This window comes from Macaca fascicularis, chromosome 9, assembly GCF_037993035.2.
Source record: "Macaca fascicularis isolate 582-1 chromosome 9, T2T-MFA8v1.1".
In the NCBI taxonomy this organism is placed as follows: domain Eukaryota; kingdom Metazoa; phylum Chordata; class Mammalia; order Primates; family Cercopithecidae; genus Macaca; species Macaca fascicularis.
Genome location: NC_088383.1, coordinates 66,375,564 through 66,402,927, shown reverse-complemented (window position 1 = coordinate 66,402,927; position 27,364 = coordinate 66,375,564). Strand labels below are relative to the sequence as shown.

The following is a 27,364-nucleotide window of genomic DNA, read 5'->3' as shown; positions in this document are numbered from 1 at the left end:
GGACAGAAAAGTTTCCCAGCCCCTGTCAAGATGGTAATATTATCTAAAGTTATCACAAAGCTTCTAGTCAACCTTAATTTCTACCACCTGAAATTCAAAATCTAAGGCTACTTTACAATCTTCACAAATTTAAATTATTTTGCTCTTACAAACTGGGCAGGTTGGTGGGTTTTTTTGGTTTATTCTTCAGGTTTTTTGTTTTGTTTTGGTTTTTGGTTTTAGTCCTTGAGCTTTGTAACTAAGTTTTCCTGTGTCTGCTTGCCCATAACTTATTTTTCTGGTCTAATGACTGTTTTTTAATGACTTCAGCCTGTGCTTTCTTGTACTGAAACTAGGCCTCATAAAACTTAGAAACTAGGCCTCATATAGAAAAAAATTTAACACCAGGTGGCTCTAAATAGGGTCCCACCCTGCCTCGATAAGGACCCACCCTGATAGGGTCCCACCCTGCCAATTCCGGGAAACAACCTCATGGGGTCCCACCCTGCCAATTCCGGGGGTCCCACCCTGCCTCGAAGTTCCCGGAATCAACAACTCCAGGAAAAAAACCTCATAAGGTCCTGCTCTAACCAATTAGCATAAGACACCTTGCTCAGGCCATAGCTACACCCAATCATTTTGCGCCTTAAGCTTTGTTTGAATTTCGCGCCATAAGCTGTGTTTGAACTTGTGTTTGCCTATATAAACAGCCTGTAACAAGCAGTCGGGGTCCCAGGGCCAACTTAGAGCTTGGGACCCTAGCGCGCTAGTAATAAATAACTCTCTGCTGTGAATCTCGTGTCGGTGATCCTTCGCGGCGACCCCTGCCCAGGAAGGAATCGACAGTTCGGTTCCAACAGTACAAAAAGAAACATGGGAATGTGAGGAACATATTAATTAGCTATAAGATGTAGCCTGGTTTTTGAAGTCCAGAGCTTCAGAATGTTACGGAAGTGTAAATATAATCATGACTTTGCATGTGATTGGTAATTACATCACAGTTAAAGCCTCAGGCACTTTCCTCCTCAGAATTTTACTATCTATCCCCAACCCCTGAATGGCTCTGTCATTAATGGTCAGTCTCCGAGAACTCATTTCCCAAGGAGATGACTTCCTGTTTTGTTCTAAGTGGCCTTCCCTGCAAACCCTCCTCACCTTTGAACTTCTTGTTTCGGGATGGAAAGAGTGACCCTTCTCCCGCTCCTCTTCACAAGGTAAGGAGAAATAAGGGAGATGAAAGAAAGGTCCTCTGGAGGTATATATATAAAAATATATATATAATATATATACATATTAAAATATGTATAAATTATATACATACATAAAATATGTATATATACACACCAGGCTACATCTGATAGCTAATAAAATATGCGTATATATATACACAAATGTGTGTGTGTGTGTATATATATATATATACATTTTTCTTTTTCTAAACTACACCCACATTGCACCAAAGTATATGAAATGTTTTCTGGCCTTCAAATCATATGCCTAACTCCTGCAGGAAAACTGCATGGGCACTCAGGCTGATCTCCCTTACCCCACAACTTAGATCCACCTCTAACATGTTCTAAGTACATTTCCGCGCTGTCCCTGGGCCGGGCTGTGGGGTCCCAGAGGTGAAGTGGAGGAACTCACAGTCTGGTTGAAGAGAGACCCCCTTAAGTAGATCAAGCTCCCCAAGTGTTGCTGTAAGTTTACATGGAACATGGAGTCTGAGTGGGAAGTCAGGGAGGTGAATCACGGAAGCCTTTGGACTTTGTACACCTGTGGGCACTTCCCAGATGAAGGGGGGAAGGTGTTGCAGGCAAATGGCCACCTTTAAAGGGTGGGCATTGGCCTGCTTTGTCACTTCACCCTATGCTGCCCTGTGACTGGTCTTTGCATTGTGTCACTGATATGTTTTTTTTTTTTTTTTTTTTTTGAGACGGAATCTCACTCTCTCACCCAGGCTGGAGTGCAGTGGCACCGTCTCGGCTCACTGCAACCTCCACCTCCCGGGTTCAAGTGATTCTCCTGCCTCAGCCTCTTGAGTAGTTGAGACTACAGGTGCGTGCCACCACACCCGGCTAATTTTTGTATTTTTAGTAGAGACGAGGTTTCGCCATGTTGGTCAGGCTGGTCTCGAACTCCTGCCCTCAAGTGATCTGCCCGCCTTGGCTTCCCAAAGTGTTGGGATTACAGGCATGAGCCACCGAGCCCGGCCAACCACTGATATGTCTTGTGAATCAGCTCTACTGTCTCTGAAAGTATGTTCTCCCAACCTCCTACTTTTTGTTTTGTGTTTTTAAGACAGGGTCTCTTTTTTCTTTTTTTTTGAGTCAGGCTGGAGTGCAGTGGCGCGATTTGGGCTCACTGCAACCTCTGCCTCCAGGGTTCAAGCAATCCTCCCACCTCAGCTCCGGAGTAGCTGGAAATACAGGCACGCGCCACTATACCTGGCTGGTTTTTGTTTTTTACGTAGAGATGGAGTCTTATGGTGCCCAGGCTGGTCCTGAACTCCTGGGCTCAAGCGATCCTCCTAAAGTCCTGAGATTACAGGCGTGAGCCAGCGCGCCCGACACAACCCCCTACTTTCATGAAAGTGTGGGCACTTCCAACACGAGGAGTAAGTGGATGGGCGGTGTGTGACCAACCCGTCTCAGCGTCCCCCGGAGTCCGCAGGCTGCGGCTCACCGTTCTCTGCCCCATAGTCAGCATTGCGGATGAAAGGGAACGTGGGTGGAGGATAGAGGTTGGCAATTCTGAATCTGTACATAGAACTAGAAGGGGCTCAACGCAATGTGTCGGTCCTTAAGAATCCCCCTCCCCATGGAGGTTAAAAACACAAGACGAAACAAAACTATCAAAAGAGCTATTCTAAACCAGGCTGAAGATTGGAAGGAAGTTGGCCGGCCTCGGCTGCAGGACAGGTGCTTCCAGACTCCATTAGGGGTGTCCAGCGCCTTCTTTTGCCCCAGGCAGCGCCCTGAAGAACGCATCGGGGCCTCGGTTCGCGGACACGAGGAGTGGACCGACCGAGCGCTGTGCGTAAAAGGACCGGTTAGGCACACGCCCGAGCGCCATTGGGGTTAGGAGACGCGGCCCGGAGGTCGGCGAGGCGGGGGCGGGCCCGGAGCTCCTCCCACGGGGGGCGGGTCGGGTCACATGGCGGTGGCGCGGTGGCGCGGTGGCGCGGCGGCGCGCGAGGGAGCGCAGGCTCGAAGCTGCGCAGGCGCAGGGCCCGCCCCTGGGACCCTCGGGGCCAGGCGGTTTGGCCCCTCAGCGCCCGGGCGTCGGGGCGGGAGAAGACCAGAAGAAGGGAGGCACTTGAGGTAGGTGCTGCGCGCGGGGCTCCGCGAGGCATGTGATGTCCGTAGGCGGGGCCTGCCGCGGGGTAAGCGGGGAAACTGAGGCAGGGCTGGCGGCGCGCGGTAGGGTGGGTGCTGGGCTGGTGAGGCGCGCCCCTCGGGCCCGCGCCAACTTCCCTAGGAACCACCGCAGCGCTGGCGCTCCCTCAGGGGACGACGTCCTCTCCGCCACCCTGCGCGGCGGCCGGTGGAAAAACCCTGCGCACGGGCGTCGGCTACCGGAGACGGGAACCCGGCGCTGCTGCGGCGGGCTAGGGGCCCCTCTGTCCCCGCCCCCGAGCCTTGAGTGACGCCGACCTTCGCGAATTGTTGGGACAAGGAACAGAGTAGAGGGCTCTGCCCTGGAGCGTGGGCCTGGGGGTGGCCCGGCTGGACCAGCCCTAGGTGTGGACCTGGCAGTCCTCGTCCTTGTCTCTGTGCCCACTTAGGGTCGTGTCTTTTAAGAGGGCACGGTTTCTAGTGTCGTTCAGCGTTTCAGAGGCACCTGTTCCCCCTCTTTCCCAAGAGTCACAAACATCTGACTTTAAATTGGGTAGAGCCCAGTTGTAAACTTAACAACCCTGCTGAGGTCTAGGAATGAAAAGGTAGATATACAATCTGCCCCCAGGGTTGTTGCTGGGGCGGGAGGTGAAGGCGCAGGTGGAGATGGTTAGAGGCAAAGGAAGGGAAATTAAGGCCCAGCCGGACCAGGGCTGTGGGAAGGAGGCGCACCCGGAGTCCACTGTCGGACCTGGGTTCACAGCTGCTCCTGCGCCTCTTTTTCTTGCCACATCATGCTGTCTCCACAGCCCAGCAACCCAGAACTCAGCTTTTTTGTTTGTTTTATTTTAATATATTTTCCTTTGAACCTGGCAGGTGGTTTTTTAAAAAGAAAATAATCAGGATTTGTTTTGAAAAGCATTGTGAAGGAGTCAGCTTGAATAGTCTTGAATGCTCTTGCTTGGGCCCAGCTTTAGAGAATGAGGGTTGGGATTTCGGCTGCAAACCCCAACTCCTTACCATACTCATTCATCAGAAAACTTCATTTTGGGTGCAAATAACGTTTTGAGGGTAATCATTGCTCTAGAAATAAAGAATTATACATCGTATTTATTGCACTTTTTGTGAGGTACTTCACAAGGCACCTCCTATACATTTAATCCTTTGATTCTTGCAACTCTGTAGAAGGTAATTAAGAAAGCATTCCCATTTTACTGATGCAGAACAGTTCCTTGTCCAGGTTTATACAGCTTGCAAGAATTAAAGTTAGCTATTAGTTGTTGTTGGTGTGGACCTTTCCTATATTCCCCTCTTTTATAAGAGCATGTCGTTTAGTTGAGACCTTCTGCATTACTCCTGAAGGGGTACAAAAGACATTTCTGATGATTGTCTAATCTCGTATCATTTAAATGGTGCTCAGAAAGTTTGGATAGGACTGGAACTCTAGGGCTCAAGCCCCAGGCTCTATCCCTATCTAAGAAATAAGGCTGCCGGGAGTGGTGGCTCATGCCTGTAATCCCAGAACTTTGGGAGGCCGAGGCAGGCAGATCACAAGGTCAGGAGATTGAGACCATCCTGGCTAACACAGTGAAACCCCGTCTCTACTAAAAAATACAAAAAATTAGCCAGGCATGGTGGCAGGCGCCTGTAGTCCCAGCTACTTGGGAGGCTGAGGCAGGAGATTGGCATGAACCCTGGAGGCGGAGCTTGCAGTGAGCCGAGATGGAGCCACTGCACTCCGGACTGGGAGAGCGAGATTCCGTCTCAAAAAAAAAGAAGGCAGCTGTTATGCCAGTTGGATTCTCGCCTTTTTGTGAAATGTTGAGGAGAAGCTCCAAGTTTTCCGCTGCAGCTTGTGTGGCAAGAACCATCCCGAGGTGCTGTGCAGGGAGCCAGCCTCACCTCTGAGCTCAGTGGCCTCTGGCACAGGGAAATTACAACTGAACAGTGCCCTTTGCCTTCTCTGGCGCTGCTAGTGCAGGAGGCAGTTTTGGCTACTACAGGAATAGCATGGAGCAGGCCTACAGGCCAGAGGGGCTGAGACAAGTCAGTGTTTCCATCAGACCAAGTTCAGTATTTTGTGTCTGTCCTGCTTCAGATATCCTGTCTTTATAGGGGCATGAGTGAATCTGAGCCCTGCAAAGGAGAGAAAGATAATGCTGCTTTGCAGTACTCTAGTGCATTGCTGCATTGCAAATTGCCCTTCTTATATAATCTTTATGACAACTTTTTAAAGCACCCTTGTTTTTAAGAAGACACTGAGGTTCAGAGGGATAAAATAACTCTCAAAGAGAGAAAACCCAGGATTTTTGGCTTTTAGCCCAGTGTCTTCTGTGGTATTGCCTTGCCTTCCTATCCACACCCATGTAACTTGATGGAGCCCAGACAGGAGGTTGTGCAAGTGAGATTGGAATGGCTTGCTCTTTGCGGGGCCGCTACAGCTTGAGGAAACAAGAGGACATAATCAGCTACTGGGAAACCCTAAGATACGCCCAAGAGTGAGGAATGTGAGGGCTGGTGCTGATTTCAGCATCTATTCAGAGGTTTCTGAACCTGGCATTTGAGAGTAGGGCTGGGCCAAAACCAGGTAGATACACACCCCAAGGAGCAGGGCTGAGAGTTGGAGACTGAGGCAGGTAGGTGAGAGCTCATTGCAAGTGACTAGTTTTGTGGTGTTTGAAGACAAGGGTGGGTGGAAGGGCATCTGTTGCTCATAAGGCTCTGTGTGCCTGCATCATCAGTCTGCTAGACAAGGATGGACGGAGTCTTGTTACTCTGGGGAGGAGAGGTGCAGAATGACTTCTCAGCGGAGACTAGGCAACGAGACCCTTAAGAAGACATTTGGCTTCAGATTATAAGCTGCTTACCAAAGATTGGGCTAGGGAGAGGCTGATGTTCTCTCCAGGCAGCAGATTTCCCAGGCCCTGTTTAGGGGCAGTCTTTTTTTTTTTTTTTTTTTTTTGAGACGGAGTCTCGCTCTGCCGCCCAGGCTGGAGTGCAGTGGCCGGATCTCAGCTCACTGCAAGCTCTGCCTCCCGGGTTCACGCCATTCTCCTGCCTCAGCCTCCCGAGTAGTTGGGACTACAGGCGCCTGCCACCGCGCCCGGCTAGTTTTTTGTATTTTTTAGTAGAGACGGGGTTTCACAGTGTTAGCCAGGATGGTCTCGATCTCCTGGCATCGTGATCCGCCCGTCTCGGCCTCCCAAAGTGCTGGGATTACAGGCTTGAGCCACCGCGCCCGGCCGGGGCAGTCTTGCTCTTAGCTTGCCTGAGGCCAGTGAACAGGTTTCAAGACCTGCAGGGCCCCACTTCCTGAGCCCGAACTCCCATGCTCTTCCAGCCTTAGAGGCCACTGGCCTGTGGTTGGCTGCCCAGGACTTATCGTGTCCGATGCAGGATAAACAGTTATGGACTGGAAGTTGGGAGACCCAGACCTGACTCCCAGCACAGCCACTGACAACCTGTCCTTCCCATGTGACCTTGGACTAGCCAGCTCCCTCTCTGAGCTTTAGTTTCTTCATTTGCTCAGTAAAATGAGGCTGATTGAGAGCTTTGAGGGAAGAAGAGGGGAACAGAGGAGATCAGAGAAGGAAGATGAAGCATCCTTTCAAGCCTTGTTCACTGAGGGCCTGAGGCAAGGAGGCATGTGCACTCTCAGTTTTTTTGTCTCCCTCAGCACCCTTTCTTCTCCCTTGTCTCTGCCTCAGGCCCGCTCATTCTGAAGAGGGAGGATTCCCTGGGTGGGGCTGGGCTGGGCAGGTGTACCCTTGATGTTTAGAATATGATGCTGTCTCTACTTGTTTCAGACATGAATTAACTCACCCAGTGCTGATACTTTGTTTCATTAAGACTTTATCAGTTCCTGCCCAGAGGCAGCTCCTGGAACAGTCAGGAGTTAGGCCCCAGGAAGGAGGCAATGTGAATGTGCACACCCAGCAGGAGAACAGTGGTGGCAGGGCTTCCCATGGCTTTCTGGACATCAGATCCCTGTAGTTACAGTCCCATGGTACTTTAGAGTCTTTGGATGTCAGAGCTAAGACAGCTTCTTGGAATTTTGAGTTCCTTCCTCTGTCTATACAGACGATGAGATCCAGGCCCCGAGTTGTCTTCATAGCTTAAGTCAGATTGCCCTGCTAGTGAGCAGTAGAGCAAGGACCCGGACTAAGGTTACCTAAGTCCCAAGCTAGAGTGTTTTCTTTAATGTCAAGCTAGCCCTGTCCAAAATTACCTTTCATACTGAGCTAAAATTGGAATTGAGTAGCTATAAGTTCCAAGTCTGCCACACTGTGGAATTCTAAGAGTAGAATTCAGATCATTTCATTAACATTTAATGCCTGGTAATTACCAGGATCTGTGTTGAGTGCTGGGGATGCAGAAATGAAGACGACAACACATTGTGCCACCATCTTGTGGAGACAGACATGTAAATAAATAAAATTTACAAAATCCATTTGTGCATTGTGCAGGGTTATGGGTGTGTGTGCACACACATGCATGCTATAGAAGAGATGAGTGAGCAGTCAGTTGTCGGGGCTTTCAGAAAAGGCTTTGGAGAGGAAGTGTTATGTGCGCTGGGCCTTATGAATAAGTAGGCATTTACGTGGTTGGCATGGGTAGGGGGGGCATCCTGGGCAAAGGAAACAACATGAGCAACACTTGCACAGGGAGTGGTCTGAAAAGGGTGCTGCAGGGGCAGGGGTGAGGCCCGAAGGGTGAGCTGAAGCCAAGCTGTGGAGGGCCCCATCAGCTGGCAAACTGAGGAGTTAGTGAGAGCCTGAACGCAAGGCAAGGATGTAATCAGGTTGGGGTGTGCTGGGATCGCTGTGACTACGGCATGGAAAATAAACTATAGAGGACCAGACTAGAACCAGCCAGGTTCAGTTCTGTGGTTCTTGAAATAGGCTAGGGACAGAGTTATAGGGTCCTGGGTTTGGACAGCAGCAGTGAGGTCAAGAAGAGGATGAGTAGCAGATACATTTTACAAGATGGACAGAACTTCCTGAGTTGATGTGGGCAGTGAAGGCAAATGAACAGTAAAATGTGAATCCCCGCCCCCCCACCCCGAATCTACTGAGCCATGGAACTCCAGCAGAGAAGTAGACTTTAGTTTTGGATGTGGTACAACAGAGATACCTACAAAATCCCCGAGTGGAAACTTTGGGTCAGAACAGCAATAGGAACTTGGAAGTCAATAACAAAGTGGTGGGTGAAGTGCTGGAAGGAGAAGTCACCCAGGAAGGGAGTGTGGGTTGAGGGAAGCCACCGATGTGGCAGAAAAGGAAGGGAAAGCAAAGGGAGGTAAAGAATAGACAGCAGGTGAGGGACCTCAGAGGTGCCAGCTGACTTTCCAGGCCTGGGGTGAGAAATGGGGCAAGGGAACAGGCTGCATAAGGAGCCACAGAGAAAGGGACATCTTTTATTTGCACTAGTGTGACATGTGGGCTGTGTGCGTGCGTTGCTTCTTTAGTCTGCACTGGATAGCAGAGAAGGAGTCTGGTGGCACTTGGGAAATGTTATAATCTGCGTGACTGCAAATGACTGAAAGCTTTGCTCAACTTTTTGAAGGTCTAGGGGGCCTTGGCAGCTTTCCACTTAGATGTTTTCTGGAGACTGGCTGTTGGCAGCTGAAGGAGCCCCAGGGTTTCTGGGTGGCCTGGTCCTGCCTGTGGAGTGACTGAGCCTAGGGACCTAGTCCCGCCTCCAGCCCTCCCCTTGCTGCCTGCCCAGGCCCGCCTGCTCACCCCTGGGTATGCTTCTTTGTCAGGAGAAGCAGAGGTGTGGACGCTGTGGATGGTGAGTACCTTGTTCCCAAGTTTGAAGTGTCCGAGGTTGGGGGTAGGAGACCATGTGAGGAGGGGAGTTGCCTTATCTAGGGAAAAGACAGGGTCTCAAAGCTGGAAACTGAAATTGGGGGTGGGGGTGGTGGTGAGGAACCTAGAATGTTCTGACTCCAAAGTGACCTGTTTTTATTAGACTCTTGGGATGTCACTGGGGATCATTAGGAACCTCCTCATGGAGTTGAAAAAAAAAATGAGACCTGGGGAGGAATTGACTCAGCTTAGCCTAGGGAGCCCCACTGGGTCTCCTCCTCTTGCCCCCATGTTCAGACCAGAGCTTCCACTCTGAGCTGCCACAGCTGTTGTTTGTTTGTGGCTTTATCCTGCTTCATCTTCTGTGGGAGAGGGTGGATGAGATAAGCCCAGCAGTGGGGAAATGAATGCTATAGCTGTGTCAGGTGGGGGCTGGCTCTTCTGTAAACAACCCTACTATTCTGTTCCAGAGAAACTGACCCTTTCCTTAATAGAAGGGGGATAGAAAGGGGGAGGAAAGAGAAGGAACATCTGGTATATGGTAAATTTCCTTTAGAGTAAACAGGGTTTGACTGTACATGATGACTGAAAAAATAAGGTGATTAAAAAAAGTTCTCTTTAAGACAAAGGGAATCATACTCCTGGATCTCCAGGACCCACTTCTTTCTTTTTTTCTTTGTTAATCAACAATTATAGCAGATGTAAACCCACTTCTGAACGTGTGGGGAGGAAAGGTAGTCTTTCAAGCTTTGGAGTCCGATTCCTGTTGACTCGGGTCCAGGTTATAGTACCGCTGCCTGCTGGCTCTGTGACACAGGGGAAGTTACTGAACTCTGAACCTCAGCGTTAGCTGCTAAACAGGATACTCTTTCCATCACAAGACTGTTGAGTGAATGAAATTAGGCCATTACTGACTGGCTTCTAAGACCACTGACTGCAGAGGTACGAAGGATTGCTGGCCTGCCTATCTCTGCAATCTTAGAGGACCATGTGAAAATGCATCGTTTCTGTTTAGAAATTAAAGTTCCTTTGATTGTCCTTTTTTGTGCCTAGGAATAATTGTGATTTCAGAATTCGGGGTCTGCTCACTGTGCAGCAAGTCACAGTAGTACATGCTTCAAGACTTGCCAGGATGGGAGCTGCTTTGTAGCCCAGGGCCTTGGGTAAGAGGCTAGGCCTGTGTGCTCGCCAGGTATTCCTGAAAGTGAATTTTCTGTGCTGCTCTCTGGCACAAGACTGGGCTGCTAGAGGCCCGCTGGGTGCGTTCGGTCCATGGAGAGGCCTGACGCTCACCACTGGTCCTGATAACACTCTCAGCATGGTGCTGCAGTGCCTGAGGATGGGGTCCACCGCCCCAGAGGGCTGATTCTCTGCTCACACTTCCAGGATCACAGTGGGAGGTTGGAAGACAGCACTTCTGGGGGTTTTGCGGTCTGGATCTTGTACCCAGCCCTTGAACTTGAGGTATGGAGATGGGGGTCTTTGGAACATAGAAGTTTGAGTTCTCAGGGCTCCTTCAGCACTGACACCTGCCCCAGTCAGCCTGCTGTCTCCCAGCTTAGCTGGCCCCATCCCGACGTAGCCTGTCCATGCTGCCTCCTGTGTCCTATACCGGCTCCAAAGCCACTTCCTTCTGGGTGCTTCTGTGGCTACCCAGACTGGCTGTCATTCCTGCACCACCATAGCCTCATGCCCATACCTTGCCCAAGCTGCCTCACCTTCCCACTTGATTTTTTTGTTATTTGTGTGCCAGGTCTATATTTTCTTGCGGATTGTGTATCATTTTATGTCCTCCCAAATCATCATTTATTGAACAGGTCACTGCTGAATAAATGTTTGGAAATAAATGTTGGGTCTAGTTGAGTTGAATTCCTTTGTGCCTAGGAGCAAACATGCCAAACGCCCATCACTGGGCAGTGGGAAGGTGGAGGCTGTTTGCCTCTGAGTGCAGGGGTGTGTTGGAAGAATGTGGAGCTGACTGTGAGGGGCCCTGGACTATCTGAATGCACTGATGTGTCCTAGGACTCAGAGAGAGTCCATTTGTGGGGTGGATGTAAGCTCGTCTTTGTATACTGACATAGAAATGCCCATCAAATCTGTGATCAAAGACCATTCCATGTGCTCCTGAGTCATACACACAAGTCAGAAATCCAGAAACATTTTGGAAATGCATAAAGGTACAGAAGTTGTTCCAGGCTCTGGGAAATTTCTTATTTACAGCAAGAGATAAGAGCTGTGGTTTTCCCCCTAATTGTTCTGTGAACTATAATCCAGTAATGCGTAACTTGCCAAATTAAAGAATTGGAAACAGGCCTGTGTCAGGTTCTTTCCTGTTTGTCCCAAGAACTTTGGTTGTCCATAAGCCATTGTCTTTGTCATTCAATTCTGTTGAATACCTTTCAGCATGCACTTGTGGTGAGCCTGCTTTGTACCAGATGTGCGCTGTGCTAGGCATGAGAGATTCAGAGATAAACTGCAGAATGTCCTCAAAGGAGAGAAATCTGACAGGTCCAAACCGGTGTGTCAAGCACATCAGGAGAAATGTGGGTGATGTTTGGACACAGAACTGAGGAGGGGGTGAATCAACACCTCTTGGGGGTAGAAGTGGGAGGCTGAAAGTAGGGAGCTGGCAGAACATCAGGGAAGCCTTCTTAAAGAGGCCTTTGAGTCGTGAAGCACAGAATGAAATAGGATATTCCAGGCAGAGGGGTAGAGATGTGTGCATGTCTGTAATGTTCCGTTCTCAGGGTCTTGGCGGAGGGCCCAGCTCTCCAAGGCCAGACCGCCCTCGTGACTTGACTTTATTCTGGCGGCTGATGGCCAACCAAGCACGAAGTCCTGAATTCTTTGCTCTAACACAATGCTTCTCAAACTTTAATGTGCTTATGAATTAATTGTCTGCCAGTCCAACTAAAAGGCAGTGTAAGATTGCTTAGTTCGAAGGTGGGGGTTGAGATTCTGTGTTTGTAGATGGTGCCATTTATGGGTTACATTTTGAATAGTGGGTAGTAAGAAACTCTTCTTTCTCAGCACAGGTCCCTCATGTCAGACACACCATAACAGCACCCCCTTCCCCAACACACACACGCACTGATTTTCCCCTTCTTTTTCCTCTTCTCAAGTGTATAGATGCCAAATTCCTCTTTCTTAGATGTTGTTTTTGTTTGGTTACCCCGCTTACCTGGAACTTCTTTTCTTCTTTTTTTTTTTTTCTTTTTTAAAGACAAGGTCTTGCTCTGTCACCTAGGCTGGAGTTCTGGGCTAAAGTGATCCTCCCACCTCAGCCTCCCAAGTAGCGGAGACCGCAGGCATGTGCCACCACGCCCAGCTAATTTTGTATAGACAAGGTCCTCCCATGTTGTCCAAGCTTGTTTCAAACTCCTGGGCTCAAGCAACCCTCTTGCCTCAGCCTCCCAAAATGCTGAGATTACAGGCATGAGCCACTGTTCTCAACCAAGGTTCTCTCTCATTCCTTTTAAAAAAAAATTATTTTAGATTCATGGGGTATATATGCATATTTGTTACATGGGTATATTATATTGTGTAGTGATGGAGACTGGGCTTCTAGTGTACCCGTTATCCAAATAGTGACCCTTATACCTGATAGGTAATTTTCACCCCACCTTGTCCCCCACCCTCCCCTCTTCAGCAGTCCCCAGTGTCTATTATTTCCATCTTTATGTCCATGTGTACTATTGATTAGCTCCCACTTGTAAATGAGAACATGTGGTATTTGATTTTCTGTTTCTGGGTTAGTTCACTTAGGCTGATGGTCTCCATCTCCACCCATGTTGTTGCAAAGGACATGATTTCATTCTTTTTTATGGCTGCCTCTTTTATTTCTTAAATCTGAATTTCCAGGTGGCTTCAGTGCTAGTCTGGCCTACCCTTTCCTTCCCAAAGTCACCACCAACTCACTCCCACCCCCACCTCATGCAGTGCACCTCTCACAGCCCCCACCCTTGGCACTGACATTCGGATTTCCAGGGCCTTTCCTCATCCTTTGGAGACATCCTCTCCTGGCCAAGTCCTGCAGGGGAGAGTTGAGCTGGAGGTTCGATGGGCTGGGGTCAGGTGGGCCACACAATTATCCACTCCTAGGCCTATCCCCAGTGATCTAAGCACACAGAAGCAGGCTGGTACTTAGGGAGGAAGGCACCAGGGTATGCCAGAGCTTAGGATGGCGTGAGGACCAACTGGAAAGATAGACATTGTAAGTGGTTGTTGGGAGAAGGAAGGCTGGAGGTGGGGGTACCTTGTGGGCTCCTTCCAGGAGCTCCCACCCACAGGCACAAGTCTTCCTAGCTGGAGAGAGCCTCAGGCACCCAGGCAGAAGTCAGGAACAAGGCTGAATTCTGACAGAACCCGCCTGGAGCTCCATTTCAGTTGCAGAGACCCTTACCTTATGCAGCTGTCTTTTGCCCAGCCTCCTCTGCAGATGCCATAGGACCTCCTCTTTTCTTTTCTTTTTCTTTTTCTTTTTTTGAGGCTGAGTCTTGCTCTGTCACCAGACTGAAGTGCAGTGGCACGATCTCAGCTCACTGCAACCTCTGCCTCCCGGTTTCAGGCGATTCTCCTGCCTCAGCCTCCCGAATAGCGGGATTACAGGCGTGCGCCACCATGCCCAGCTAATTTTTGTATTTTTCGTAGAGACAGGGTTTTCACTATGTTGGCCAGGATGGTCTTGATCTCATGACCTCGTGATCCACCCACCTCGGTCTCCCAAAGTTCTGGGTTTACAGGCATGAGCCACCGTGCCCTGCCAGGACCTCCTCTTTCTGATATAACACCTGCATTTGTTTGGCAGACATCTGTGTAGTTCTGTTCACAGGAGAAAAAAGTCAGATTACTAAACACCAGTGTTTAACAGTGGCCATCAGTAGGTGGTAGCTTCAGAGAGTATTTGCTTTCTCATCAACTATGGTTTCATGTATTCTCTTCATTTTGTTTTTTTACTATAAGCCTATTTTGTTTATATAATGAGGCAGAAATAAAGCTTTTCTCAATTGGGAGAAATTACTACCTGCCTATAATGAATGAGGCCCTGCTGGGCACTGGCTGGGGGCTTAATGACCAGGGTATGGTCCTTGTTTCTGGAGGGTCCTCAAACTAAAGAGGAAAGAAGATAGGGGAACAAAACAGTGTGGTTGGTGTTCTGAGTATCCTCTGATCACAGAAGAGAAAGCTGCCCCTACCCAGGCACGTGATCCTGAGCCACCTGGATTGTGAGGGAGAATTAGGCATTGATGAGGAGGGGAATGAGGAAGTAGTCTGCCTACAGGGGACATAGTTTGGCACAGCTCCACAGGAGCTGGGGGCTGCAGCCTGGGGCATGAGAAGAGAGAGCAGCAAGAGAAGCAATTGAGACGGCTGTCCTTTCTCTGTCATCACTCCTGACGCCCTGGTGAGCTCCATGGTGCAGGAACCTCCATGTGTGTGCTGCATCCCCAAGTTCTGGTGGCAGTAGGTGCTTAGCAGCCCTTGTCCAGTCTCGCCTCTGACACTGCTGCTCCCCTCCTCTGTCCTGACCTCCTGGTTGGCTGTCCTGCCAGAGCCTTGCCTGGAAGATGAAATTCCAGCTACCCTGTGGGAGCAGTAACGCCTTCTTCCTTCTTCTCAATCTCCAGAAATGTCTTTCCTCCAGGACCCAAGTTTCTTCACCATGGGGATGTGGTCCATTGGTGCAGGAGCCCTGGGGGCTGCTGCCTTGGCATTGCTTCTTGCCAACACAGACGTGTTTCTGTCCAAGCCCCAGAAAGCAGCACTGGAGTACCTGGAGGATATAGACCTGAAAACACTGGAGAAGGGTAAGTGGTGACCCTTCAGGTCTCAGTACTTTTCCAAGGAGCTGAGATACAGGCTTACTTACTGTTTTCTTTCTAAACTCTCTCCTTTTTTTAATTGAAAAGATAATATAACAACATTAGGAAAAATTTAATAACAATTTTTAAACTAGCAATAATTCTATTACCCTAACACAGTAATTTATGTTTTGGCATATTCCTTTCCATGTGTACATATTACATAGTTGTGCTTGGCTTGGGCGCTGTTTTATATTTTAGCTTTTCTTATCAAAAGCATTTTTCATTCTCTGTTGTTGTCTCTGTAACTATAATGATAAATTGCTCCATAATATTTAGTAATAATTACAATCTTTTACTAAACCAGTACTTCCAGAGTGTATTCTGAGGAATTCCAGGCTTGTGGGATCGTCAAACTGAAAGGAGTTCTGAGTGAACAAGTATGAGAGACACCTTTTATCCAATTCCATGCTCCTGATGCTCAGCACAGACATATGCTTTTTAGAACGAGGTGTCTGGATTGCTGCTGATTCAGGCATGGCCAGCCTCTCCCTGTGAAGAAGCTGCGGTGTCTGAGGAATCACTTCACGGTCGCCCGTTAGAGCAAACCTGCCTGTCTCCCTCTTCTGGGGGACCACTAAGAGTCCATTGTGGACAGCTTAGAGCCACACACTCAAATGTGTTAGCTCTGCCTCCTTGCTGTGTGCTCTCAGTGTTAGAGCTGTAGCTTGGTGGGATTTCAGTCATGCCAGTGGTGTGGCAAGAGAGTTGGAGTGGTGAAGGTCTCATTGATGGCGTGGTCACCGTGTTAGCCCCCCAGGTGGAAGTCATCGTCATCTGTTTAGTAAGTAAGGAAGCTTGCCAAAGGAAGGCAGGAGGTTGTACAGGTTTAGAGTAGGTCACCTTAGTAAGGTACTAAGAGAGAGAGACCTGTTAAGCTTTGTTCAATCCAGGATTTCCCAGTCTTACTTATTTGATTACAGACTCTTCTCCTCACCCTCTCACCCACCTGACCCCACTTTTTTTTCCCACGTAACATCCACGGGAATATGGGTCCCTCTGGGAAATACTAAAATAATAAGGGCTCATATTTATTGAGCCCTCACCAACTCTATATTACCAGACATTGTGGTGAGCACTTTTATATTCATCTTTCAATATGCCCTGTAGCCCAAAGTGGAACTACTAGATATTTGCATTTTACAAATGAGGAAGCTGAGGTTCAAAGAGCAAAAATAACTTGCCTAGGGTTACACAGCTAGATTCAGACTTAGTTGGACCTTAGAGCTGGGCTTGAACTACAGTACTCTACTACCCCAAAGCATTTTATTCCTAGGCATCTTCTATCCTCCTCTGTTAATAATATTGCAGTTACCATATTTAGGTTAAAAATTTGAGACTCAGTTTGGACCATGTTTCTGTTCTAAAGGATTATTATACAATATCTGATGACATCGGCAATAGACAAAATGGCCATTTTTCCAGAAACGTCCCACTTCTGAATGTTCAGGTTGGAAAAAAGATTTTCATGGTGGGAGGGACCTACTGGATATATAATAGGATTCTTAAGCTTGGTTAACTTTCCTCAGGAAGGTGAGTATTCCGTCTGTGTTTCCTGTGTGTTTTTCCCCACGTGTGAAATGCCTGTCCAGGTCCTCTGCTAGGCCCGGGTCTCTGACCTCAGCTGGACTTAGTGTGGTTCGTGAGCTGCTTAGTGATTGGGGCTGGGCCAGGAGGAGATATCGAATTTCCTTTTTTTCTCCCTTAGAACCAAGGACTTTGAAAGCAAAGGAGCTATGGGAAAAAAATGGAGCTGTGATTATGGCCGTGCGGAGGCCAGGCTGTTTCCTCTGTCGAGAGGTGAGTGCAGATGAGATATATTCAGAGAACGATCCTGGCAAGTAGGGGCCATTGTTTTCTGGCCAGAACTGAGGGCCCGTAAGCCAGCTTTAGCCTTTTACCCACATGGTCTGTTCTGTTATTTGCTCTAGGTATTTCTTTTGATTTGTACTCTATTTCTGTTTTTTGTTTGTTTGTTTGTTTTTTAACAACTCGCCCTCTCCTACTGGGGTTAGCAACACATCTGACTTTCCCTTAGTACTCCCAAGCCTTTCACCCTGTGCTATACCTTCTGAGTCCTGGACCATCTTCCAGTTTAATCAGGGGCAGCGACCAGGTCCAATTCCGTGCTTCTGATGCTCATCACAGACATATGAGGTGCCTCGATTCCTCCTGATTCGGGTGTGATCAGTCCCTCCCTGTGATGAAGCTGCAATGTCAGAGGAAACACTTCAAGGTCACCTATTAGAGCAGATCTGCCTGTCTCTGTCTCCTTGGGGAGCTCCTAGAGTCCATCGTGGACAACTGAGAGCCACATACTCACATGTTAGCTCTGCCTCCTTGCTGTGTGCTCTTGGCATTGAATCTGTAGCTCAGTGGGATTTTATTCATGCCAGTAGTGCATTTGGCATGAGAGTTTGTTGAAAGTTGGAGCTCACTGACTGGGTGGTCTCCAGGTTGGCCCCTTGAGGGGAAGACATCATCCATTTATATGTAATGGAGCTTATCAATGGAAGGAAGGAACTGTGATTGTTGAAACACAAAATGCTAGTGTCAGAAGGAACATTGCAAATACTTGGATCTAGCCTTGTCCCTTTGTAGGTGGGCAAACTGAGGACCAGAATGGTTAGTGGCCTGTTTGTGATCACACAGCCTGTCAGTGGCAGAAGACCCAGATTCTGAAATTACTGCCCTCCCTGGGAGAAAACTGGGAATGACAGTGTTCCTGCTCTTGATACAACTTTGCATCTCAAGCAGTGGCTGTGGCCCTGTCCAAATTGTCATCGTCATTCTTCTGGTTCCCTGAGGCACCACCTTTCAGCCTTGCCGATCTCTCCATGCTTGTGTGATTGGGCTGGTGAAGAATCCACTTGCGCTGCTGGATGCATGTGATGCCTGCAGTACCCTACCCCCAGGGCACTGTGTGCCTGCTATCTCAGTGGGTCCTCACCGTGGCCCTTGGAAATACAGCTTGTTGTTTTACTCTCATTTTTTAATTTTTGTTACAGAGGAGGAAACAGTTACAGAGGTTGTAACAAAGCCACCTTGATCAGGGAGATGTATTAATTTCCTATTGCTGTAACAAATTACCTCAAACTCAATGGCTTTAACCAGCACAGATTTATCTTGTAGCTCTAGAGGTCAGAATTTCAAAGCGGAAACTGGTTGCATTCTTTCTGAAGGCTATAGGGGAGAATCCATTTCTTTTGCCTTTTCCAGCTGCTAGAGGTCACCTATGTATATTGGCTTATGGCCCCTTCCGCTATTTTTAAGTCAGCAATGGCTGACAAGTCAGCTACAGCATGGAAGCCTGTTTTGACTTGATTTCTCGGGGCCATTAAAATCCAGAAGGTTCCAAGAGCAACAGCTCTCCCTAATTATAATCTGTTTCCCTCTGTATTGATCTGTGCCCACACAGAACATTTAATGGAAACTTACGTTTCCAAAAAGATGGGTGGATGGCAGTCTGAGTTATTTTGAGTGGCCCAAATAGCAGGTATGTGACTCAGTTTCCACGTCATGCCTTTGTATAGTGCCACACCAGGAGTAAAGAGCCAGGAAAAGTGAGTAAGACCTTTCATCTCAGCCAGGTGCAGTGGCTCACGCCTATAATCCCAGCACTTTGGAAGGCTGAGGTGGGAAGATCAACTTGAGCCCAGGAATTTGAGACCACCCTAGGCAACATAGCGAGACCCTGTTTCTCTTTAAAAAAAAAAAAAAAAAAAAAAAATTAGCCAAGCATGGTGGTGTGCACTTGTAGTCCCAGCTTCTCAGGAGGCCGAGGCAGGAGGATTGCTTGAGCCCAGGAGTTCAGGGCTGCAGTGAGCTATGATTGTGCCACTGTAGCTAGGCAACAGGGCAAGACTGGAAAAAAAAAAAAAAAAGGCCAGGTGCGGTGGCTCACACTTGTACTCCCAGCACTTTGGGAGACCAAGGCAGGTGGATCACTTGAGGTCAGGAGTTCAAGACCAGCCTAGCCAACATGACAAAACCCCATCTCTGCTAAAAATACAGAAAATCAGCCAGGTGTGGTGGTGCGCCCCTGTAATCCCAGTTACTTAGGAGGCTGAGGCGTGAGAATCACTTGAATCCAGGAGGTGGAGGTTGCATTGACCTGAGATTGTGCCACTGCACTCCAGCATGGGCGAATAGCATAGGCGACAGAGCAAGACTCCATCTCAAAAAAGACCTTTCATATCACAAAAAGGTGGTTTTTGATTATATCAAACATTGTAGTCCTCTGCTCTAGGGCAAAATTTGCCAGTCACTAAAACTCTTGATAAATGTAATCAGTTCTGCCTCATTAGTTGTCTTTTTTCTTACTCTAGAAAACAAATGAAAAATTAAATGTAGTTGCAATCATACAACAGCGTATTTGTATTGGAGATGAGTAGATTGCATTTAAAAGGATTTGCCGCTCATTCTTTTAATTCTGACACCAAATGTGAAAAAAAATTGAGTTCTTAATGTTGAAGCTTTACCATGACTCATGCAGTTTCCCTCATTCATCTAGCTCACAGTTCCTGAGAGTCGAGGGTGTCTGCATCTCAGCTCAGCTGCATTCTCCCCATTGTCCCCCTTCAAATCTTTCCACCTGGTATTTAGCACCTGTTTTACACCCAGCCATGTTCTAGGCACTGAGGGTTCCAAGAAATGGAAGACATAGTTTCTAACTATTAGAAACATTTGGGAATTTAAGAGACAACATTCAACTTAGTGGTAACATGCAGACTTGGTACAGAAAATGTCACCAAACAGGGAAGATAGGATATGCACAGAAAAGCAGAGCTTTACTTCAGGGTGGACTAGCCGGGAGATCTTTTTAGAACAGGGATACCTTTCCAGAGGGTAGGTTTGAGCTGAAGAGAGAAGGAAGGTTATGGCCAAAGGTGCGTGTGTCTGGCTGGGCCCTTGTGTTAGTTTGGTCTAATGCAGGGAAGGGGCTGGGAGATGAGGCAGGAGAGAAGCATTGTGGGCAGGAGGAGAGGTTGTGTTTGGGTATGGCTGCGCCCAGGCTATGGTTAGGACAGCCATAACAGGAGCCTTGCTTCTGCTTCCCACTGGAGAAGACAAGGAGCCTGGGCTGCGGAGGAAATCTGACACCCTATGTGGAGGCCCACAGCCAGCTGGCACAGATGTCCCTGAACTGTTGTGTCTTCCACAGGAAGCTGCGGATCTGTCTTCCCTGAAAAGCATGTTGGACCAGCTGGGCGTCCCCCTCTATGCAGTGGTAAAGGAGCACATCAGGACCGAAGTGGAGGATTTCCAGCCTTATTTCAAAGGAGAAATCTTCCTGGATGAAAAGGTGTGTGTGCTGGCAGGCTTTTAGACACAGAGTGCTAGGGATTGTGCTCAGCTGTGTGATAGTCGGGTGGCCCAGGTATGTCTGACCTGGAGCTGGAGGCTGGCCTTCCCTTCAGCTGTCCTGAACTTGCAAGGCCTTTTTTCAGCCCCCTGAGCAGAGCATGATCAGACATTTTAAAGGTGTCCTCTCAGTTACAGACAGTCCCTGACCATCTGATGGTTTGACTTACGATATTTCAGCTTTGTGATGGTGCAGAAGTGATAAGCTTTTAGTTTCTTCATTTCTTCAAGAACCCATAGAGCCATTCTGTTTTTCACATTCAATATTCAATAAACTACATACGTTATTCAACACTTCATTATAAAATAGGCTTGTGTTACATGATTTTATTCAACTGTAGATTAATGAAAGTGTTCTGAGCATGTTTAAGGTAGTGTAGGCTAAGCTATGAGGTTAGGTGTATTAAATGCATTTCAATATAAGATATTTCAACTTATGTTGGGTTTACAGGGACATAATCCCATTGTAAGTTGAGGAGCATCTGTATTACTTAAGCCTTTCCTGCCGTGTGAACTGGGAGAGTAGGAAATAGCTGAAACTCCAACAGGTTCCTCCACTGTTGGGGGCCTAGTGCAAAGCCCCACACCCTGTCCCTTAATTCATTTCTTTCTTTCTCTTCTGCTCCCACCTCTGCAGAAGGTAGCACTGTTACCATCCTGTCAGGTGGAAGGCTAGTGAGAAGGTAGAGTCAGAATTGAAAGCTATGGGTGTCACCCTAGGTCGGGCCTACCTTGAGGTCAGAAACTGGACCCAGCAGAGTTCTGTTTCCTTGGCAGTTGAGAATGGACCTGTATTGGCTGGGCATTGTGGCTCATGCCTGTAATCTCAGCTCTTTGGGAGGCCGAGGTGGGCAGATCACTTGTGGTCAGGAGTTCAAGACCAGCCTGGCCAATGTGTGAAACCCTGTCTCTGCTAAAAATTCAAAAATTAGCTGGGTGTGGTGGCGGGCACTTGTAATCCTAGCTACTTGGGAGGCTGAGACAAGAGAATCGTTTGAACCTAGGAGGTGGAGATTGCAGTCAGCTGAGATTGCACCATTGTACTCTAGCCTGGGTGACAGAGCAAGACTCTATCTCAAAAAAAAAAAAAAAAAAAAAGAGTGGACCTGGATGTGGGCAGTGTGTGTGTGTTGGGTGGGAGAGAAGACTGGAACCAGCAGCCTTTTGAGTCTTTGCCTGAGTACCAGTGCTCCGTCGGTAGCCTTTCCTGCTTGAGGAAGGCAGGCACGTAGAGTACTCATATGGGATCTGTCTTTCTCACTCCACAGAAAAAGTTTTATGGTCCACAAAGGCGGAAGATGATGTTTATGGGATTTATCCGTCTGGGAGTGTGGTACAACTTCTTCCGAGCCTGGAACGGAGGCTTCTCTGGAAACCTGGAAGGAGAAGGCTTCATCCTTGGGGGAGTTTTCGTGGTGGGATCAGGAAAGCAGGTGAGTTCTTGGTGTTTACTTGTGGTCTGTAGGTGTCTGTGTCTGTGAGCGTGAGACCCCAACCAGAGGCTGGAGTGGGGTTTGACTTTCCCTGTTTTGGGTCTCCTAGCCTTCCTTCTAGCAAGCCAGGGAACGTGAAGAAGGGAAGGGAAGGCAGTTGTTGTTTATCACACATCTTTCTCTGCTAGTACCTCATACTTGAATCTACTCACTCATCACAGTGACACCATGAGACAGTTTGATCGTTTTTCAGATAAGGAACTTAGAACTGAGAAGGGATGAGCAGCTGCACAAGGAGCACAGCTCATCAGTGGCACTGCTGGGGCCTGAACCCAGGTTTTCTGACTTTAAGTTTTGTTTTCTGTGCTTGAACAAAAGCATAGTTTTATTGTTTTTGAATTTATTCCCTTGCAGTGTTCCAGGCCACCATGGATGGATGATAGAAAAGAAATAAGAGGAGAAAATAAGGAATAGAAGCAGGCCTAATTAGGGGAAGTGGCAAGGAGGTGGTGGGGAGATGATGCTTTTTCCTATGGGGATCTTGGTGTCAGGGCTGGCCTAGGAAAGGTATCTGACTCCTCTGCAAACAGGCTGTTATATCAGGTCCTGACTGTAAGGCTCCACAAGCAGCATGGAGCCCTAGGGAAAGGTGTGGAAAGGAGGAATGGGGTCTCTGTAGGCCCAAGAGCCAGGTTGGCAGTTGTTTGTGTCAGGGTCTAGGCAGCCCTGAGCCATGGTGGCTCCCCTGCCCTGGAGGGCAGTGTCAGCAGAGGCCAGGAGGATGTGTAGCAGGAATGGGGCAAAGTGGATGAGAGGGCTGGGCGTGGTGGCTCACACCTGTAACCCCAGCACTTTGGGAGGCCAAAGCGGGCGGATCACTTGAGGCCAGGAGTTCCAGAGCAGACCAGATCGGCCAACATGGCAATATCCCATCTCTACTAAAGAAAAACTTAAAAAATTAGCCGGGTGTAGTGGTGCACACGTCCATAGTCCCAGCTACTTGGGAGGCTGAGGCAGCAGAATCGCTTGAACCCAGAAGGTGGAGGCTACAGTAAGCTGAGATTGTACCACTGAACTCCAGCCTAGGTGACGGAGCAAGACTCCCTCTCAAAAAAGCAAGTGGATGAGCGAAGGGTGTGGGAGAAGGACCTGGAAACTGGTGGCCTGACTTCTAGGCCTGTCTCTGTCAATTTTGGACATGACATTAATGTGTAGAAAGTGTTTTCTTTCTGTAGAAAGATGGGGTTTATCTGCATTGTTGGATCTCACCATTAATGTTGATAATTACATACTCTTCCCAATTTGGGAGGAATAAAAGGGAACAGAAATCCTTCAAGTTTAAGCTTTCTTTTTTTTTTTTTTTTTTTTTGAGACGGAATCTCACTGTGTCGCCCAGGCTGGAGTGCAGTGGTGCAATCTCGGCTCACTGCAAGCTCCACCTCCTGGGTTCACGCCATTCTCCTGCCTCAGCCTCCCAAGTAGCTGGGACTATAGGCACCCGCCACCACGCCCAGCTAGTTTGTTTGTATTTTCAGTAGAGACAGGGTTTCACCATGTTAGCCAGGATGGTCTCCATCTTCTGACCTCGTGATCCACCCGCCTCGGCCTCCCAAAGTGCTGGAATTACAGGCGTGAGCTACCACACCCGGCCTAAGCTTTATTTCTTACATCTTCCTTTTACAGCTTGGTAACTGATTCGCTTGACTGTATTAGAATTAAGCATAAAATGGTGTCTGATTTATCATAAACCTATTTGCTAATTTTCTGGTAAATCTGTCAAAATGTCTTAGTAATAATGGTTACCAATGAGTGCCTGTCTTGTTCTACGTGCTTAAGTACATGATCTCGTGTCTTCCTCACAACCAATCTAGGATGTTAGGCATTTTTATTCCCATCTACATATACAGCAGTGGGCCTAGAGATTTAAAATAACTCAGCCAAAGACACAGCTAAGTGGTACAATGGAAATGAAACTTAAGAACTCAAATCTGTCAAACTCCGGAGACCCTGCCCTGTCCTGCCTGGCCCCTAGCCTCTCCTTGGAGGTGTTTCCTAGCGACCACTTCCTGATATCCTTATGCTTGGGCAGGCCACTTCCCCAGTGGATTGCCCATCCTCTTCCCACTCGGACACTGTGGGGTTCCTTCCCCTACCCACCTCTGCCTTCACATGGCCTCTAGGGCAGGGCTTGGCATGCCTGCCAGCCTTTTCTTGCCTGGTGATGACTCATCTGGTGCTCATGGGCCCTACTGGCACGTTTCTGATGTTGCTAGGTGTGTTTGACTTTGTTGGTATTCCCTGGAGCCCCTGGCCTTCATTCTCCCAGGTGGAAGGTTAACTGGCTAGCTGAACTTCAGGACTTACCTCAGTTCTTGTTGGGTGCAGAGGTGTTGTAGTCTAAAATTGGGGTGGTGGGGATTTCCTTTTTTTTTTTTTTTTTGAGACAGAGTTTCACTCTTGTTGCCCAGGCTAGAGTGCAATGGCACGATCTCAGCTCACTGCAACCTCCACCCCCCGGATTCAAGCAATTCTCCTGCCTCAGCCTCATGAGTAGCTGGGATTACGGGCACCTGCCACCTTGCCCAGCTAATTTTTGTATTTTTAGTAGAGACAGGGTTTCACCATGTTGGCCAGGCTGGTCTCAAGCTCCTGACCTCAAGTGATCTACCCGCCTCGGCCTCCCAAAGTGCTGGGATTATAGGCGTGAGCCACCATACCTGACCTGAATTTTCTTTTTAATAACAATCTTGAAAGCATTCTTAAAGAAGAAGTAGCTGGACAACATAGCAAAACCCCATCTCTATAAAGAATAAAAAAGTTTAGCCGGCGTGGTGGCATGCACCTGTAGTCCTGGCTATTTGGGAAGCTGAAACAGGAGGATTTCTTGAGCACAGGAGTTCAAGGCTGCAGTAAGCTATGATCGCACCACTGAACTACAGCCTGGGAAACAGAGCAAGACCCTATCTCTAAATAAATAAAAAGTGTATTTGCACTACAGAAAATTTAAAAACAGCAGAATATTAGAAGGTGGGGAAAACCATCCTATGAGCTCAACCACCATGGACAATCCATTGGAACAAAGCTGAGTGAACTTTCCTTTTGTTTTGCTTTGCTTTAGAAAATTATACCTTACTAAACTAGATGTTCTTTTTTCATTTAACAGTATATTGTGAACATTTTCCTATGTCATTATTATATTCTTAGTTTTTTGTTGGTGTTTTGTTTTGTTTTGTTTTGTTTTTTAGATGGAGTCTCGCTCTGTCACCCAGGCTGGAGTGCAGTGGCATGATCTTGGCTCACTGCACTCCAGCCTCCCAGGTTCAAGGGATTATCCTGCCTCAGCCTCCTGAATAGCTGGGACTAAAGGCTTGAGCCACCATACCCGGCTAATTTTTGTATTTTTAGTAGAGACTGAGTTTCACCATGTTGGCCAGGCTGGTCTCGAATTCCTGACCTCAAGTGATCCACCCACCTCAGCCTCCCAAAGTGCTGAGATTACAGGTGTGAGCCACTGCACCCAGCCTATTAGTGTTTTTAATGTCTGTATTATGGTTTATTGAGCAAGTAAATATAATTTTCTGATCTGCTTCCCCATAATCACCATAGTGTGGTGGGACTTTTTTTTTTTTTAAGTCTCTGTAAATAATGACACAGTGTATTTACAGATTTTCTTTTTAAGATGAGCTTCCAGATGTAATGAATCAAAGAACTCGAACAAGGATTCCTTGATGCTGATCTCAAACATGTTATTTTGTCTTTTTTTTTTTTTTTTTTTTTTTTTTTAACCACTTCTGACTTTAGATAACTTTGGGGTATCCTGCGTCTTAGTGCATTTTTCTTCACTGTATGAGAAGAAAGTGGCTTCCAGTTTCTTAGGAGACTAAAGGAAAAAGAGGATCTCTCTTTTAGATGGTCGTTCAGTGCCTTCTGAAGTCTAACCTCTGAGCTCCACTTCCACACCTTTGGGCCTTTCTGTGTTAGCTTCATTTTTTTTTTCTCTTCACCTGGTATGTTCTTTTACCTGCTTCTCTACCTGTAAACATCCTGGTTACCCTCCATGCTTTATCATCTGTGAGGCCTTCCCTGCTTGTCCTTGTCGTGCTTTATCACTTCTGACTTCCTGCTTCTTGGGAGCTGCTGGTACAGGCCAGATAGATGTGGCCTTCCCCAGTCTGTCTTCCCTCAAAGACTGAACTCCTTGAGGGCAGGAGCCAGGCCATATTTGTATCTGTGTCCTTTGCTGTTCAAGCAACAGGCTTGACAGACAGCTGGTCCTTGATGCCTGTCTCATGAACGAACGATTTAGGATGAGGACTGACATTACCTCTTGTTTCCTTTTAGGGCATTCTTCTTGAGCACCGAGAGAAAGAGTTTGGAGACAAAGTAAACTTACTTTCTGTTCTGGAAGCTGCTAAGATGATCAAACCACAGACTTTGGCCTCAGAGAAAAAATGATTGTGTGAAACTGCCCAGCTCAGGGATAACCAGGGGCATTCATCTGTGTTCATGGGATGTATTGTTTCCACTTGTGTCCCTAAGGAGTGAGAAACCCATTTATACTCTACTCTCAGTATGGATTATTAATGTATTTTAATATTCTGTTTAGGCCCAGTAAGGCAAAATAGCCCCAAAACAAGACTGACAAAAATCTGAAAAACTAATGAGGATTATTAAGCTAAAACCTGGAAAATACAAGCCTTAAAATTGACTGCTGGGCTGGGTGCAGTGGCTCACACCTGTAATCCCAGCACTTTGGGAGGCCGAGGTGAGCAGGTCACTTGAGGTCAGGAGTTTGAGACCAGCCTGGGCAACATGGCGAAACCCTGTCACTACTAAAAATACAAAAATCAGCTGGGTGTGGTGGCAGGCACCTGTAGTCCCAGCTACTTGGGAGGCTGAGGCAGGAGAATCACTTGAACCTGGGAGGTAGAGGTTGCAGTGAACCAAGGTCATGCCACTGCACTCCACCCTGGGTGACTGAGACTCCATCTCAAAAAAAAAAAAAATTGGTTGCTGTGCCTCATTACAAATGCATATGGTGTTTGAGTGCTGCTGTTTGAAATTATTTTTCTTTTTGGGTCTTCAAAAATCCAAGAAAAGTTGATGATTGACTTGAAGATTACAGAATTTAAGGGTTTTTGGCATGTGTGTTTTCTATTGATAACTGGTTATACAATGTCGAAGTAATACTTTCATAATAGAATTGACATGCTCCAGGATAGTTTGACAAAGGTAAATTATAAAGTGAAATCTCTCGTTTCGTTATCTTCCATTCTAACCTCAGAGATCTGTTTCTCTAGAAGAAGTGACCATCTCTGACTTTAATAAAATTATGCACCAGAAATCACCTGTATGTACAAGATTTTCTGATAAAACTAAGAATTATATTTACCATATAATTGGCTGAAAGTAAAAAAAAGTCAGCATTCTCCATGGCTAAGGGGTAAAGTGCCTGGGGGGATTCCTCTGGTTCTAGCTATCTAAGTGGTTTGAAAATGACCAGGAAGAATTCATCCTGTCATTCATGTTAGTAATTTTGCTCTCTTTCCTAGAGGAATGACTTTGGAAGTGTTTAAAATTGG

The 27,364-nt window shown here is 47.5% G+C and overlaps 1 protein-coding gene across 6 annotated transcripts; it reads left to right on the top strand.

Moving 5' to 3' along the window:
* The first annotated feature begins 3,203 nt into the window (after positions 1–3,203).
* On the top strand, positions 3,204–27,126 carry PRXL2A (peroxiredoxin like 2A). Of its 6 annotated transcripts, none has more exons than XM_045399975.3 (8): positions 3,204–3,299; positions 8,880–9,107; positions 10,511–10,588; positions 14,769–14,931; positions 16,694–16,785; positions 20,150–20,290; positions 21,618–21,782; positions 26,124–27,126. In XM_045399975.3, the coding sequence occupies exons 2-8, from the start codon at positions 9,105–9,107 to the stop codon at positions 26,235–26,237; spliced, it is 756 nt and encodes a 251-aa protein (XP_045255910.1). In that variant the 5' UTR covers positions 3,204–3,299; positions 8,880–9,104; the 3' UTR covers positions 26,238–27,126. The 6 variants fall into 6 exon arrangements, with proteins under 6 accessions (XP_045255910.1, XP_045255914.1, XP_045255915.1 ...); XM_045399979.3 differs by having other exon boundaries at positions 14,752–14,931; XM_045399980.3 differs by lacking the exon at positions 10,511–10,588.
* Positions 27,127–27,364: the final 238 nt, after the last annotated feature.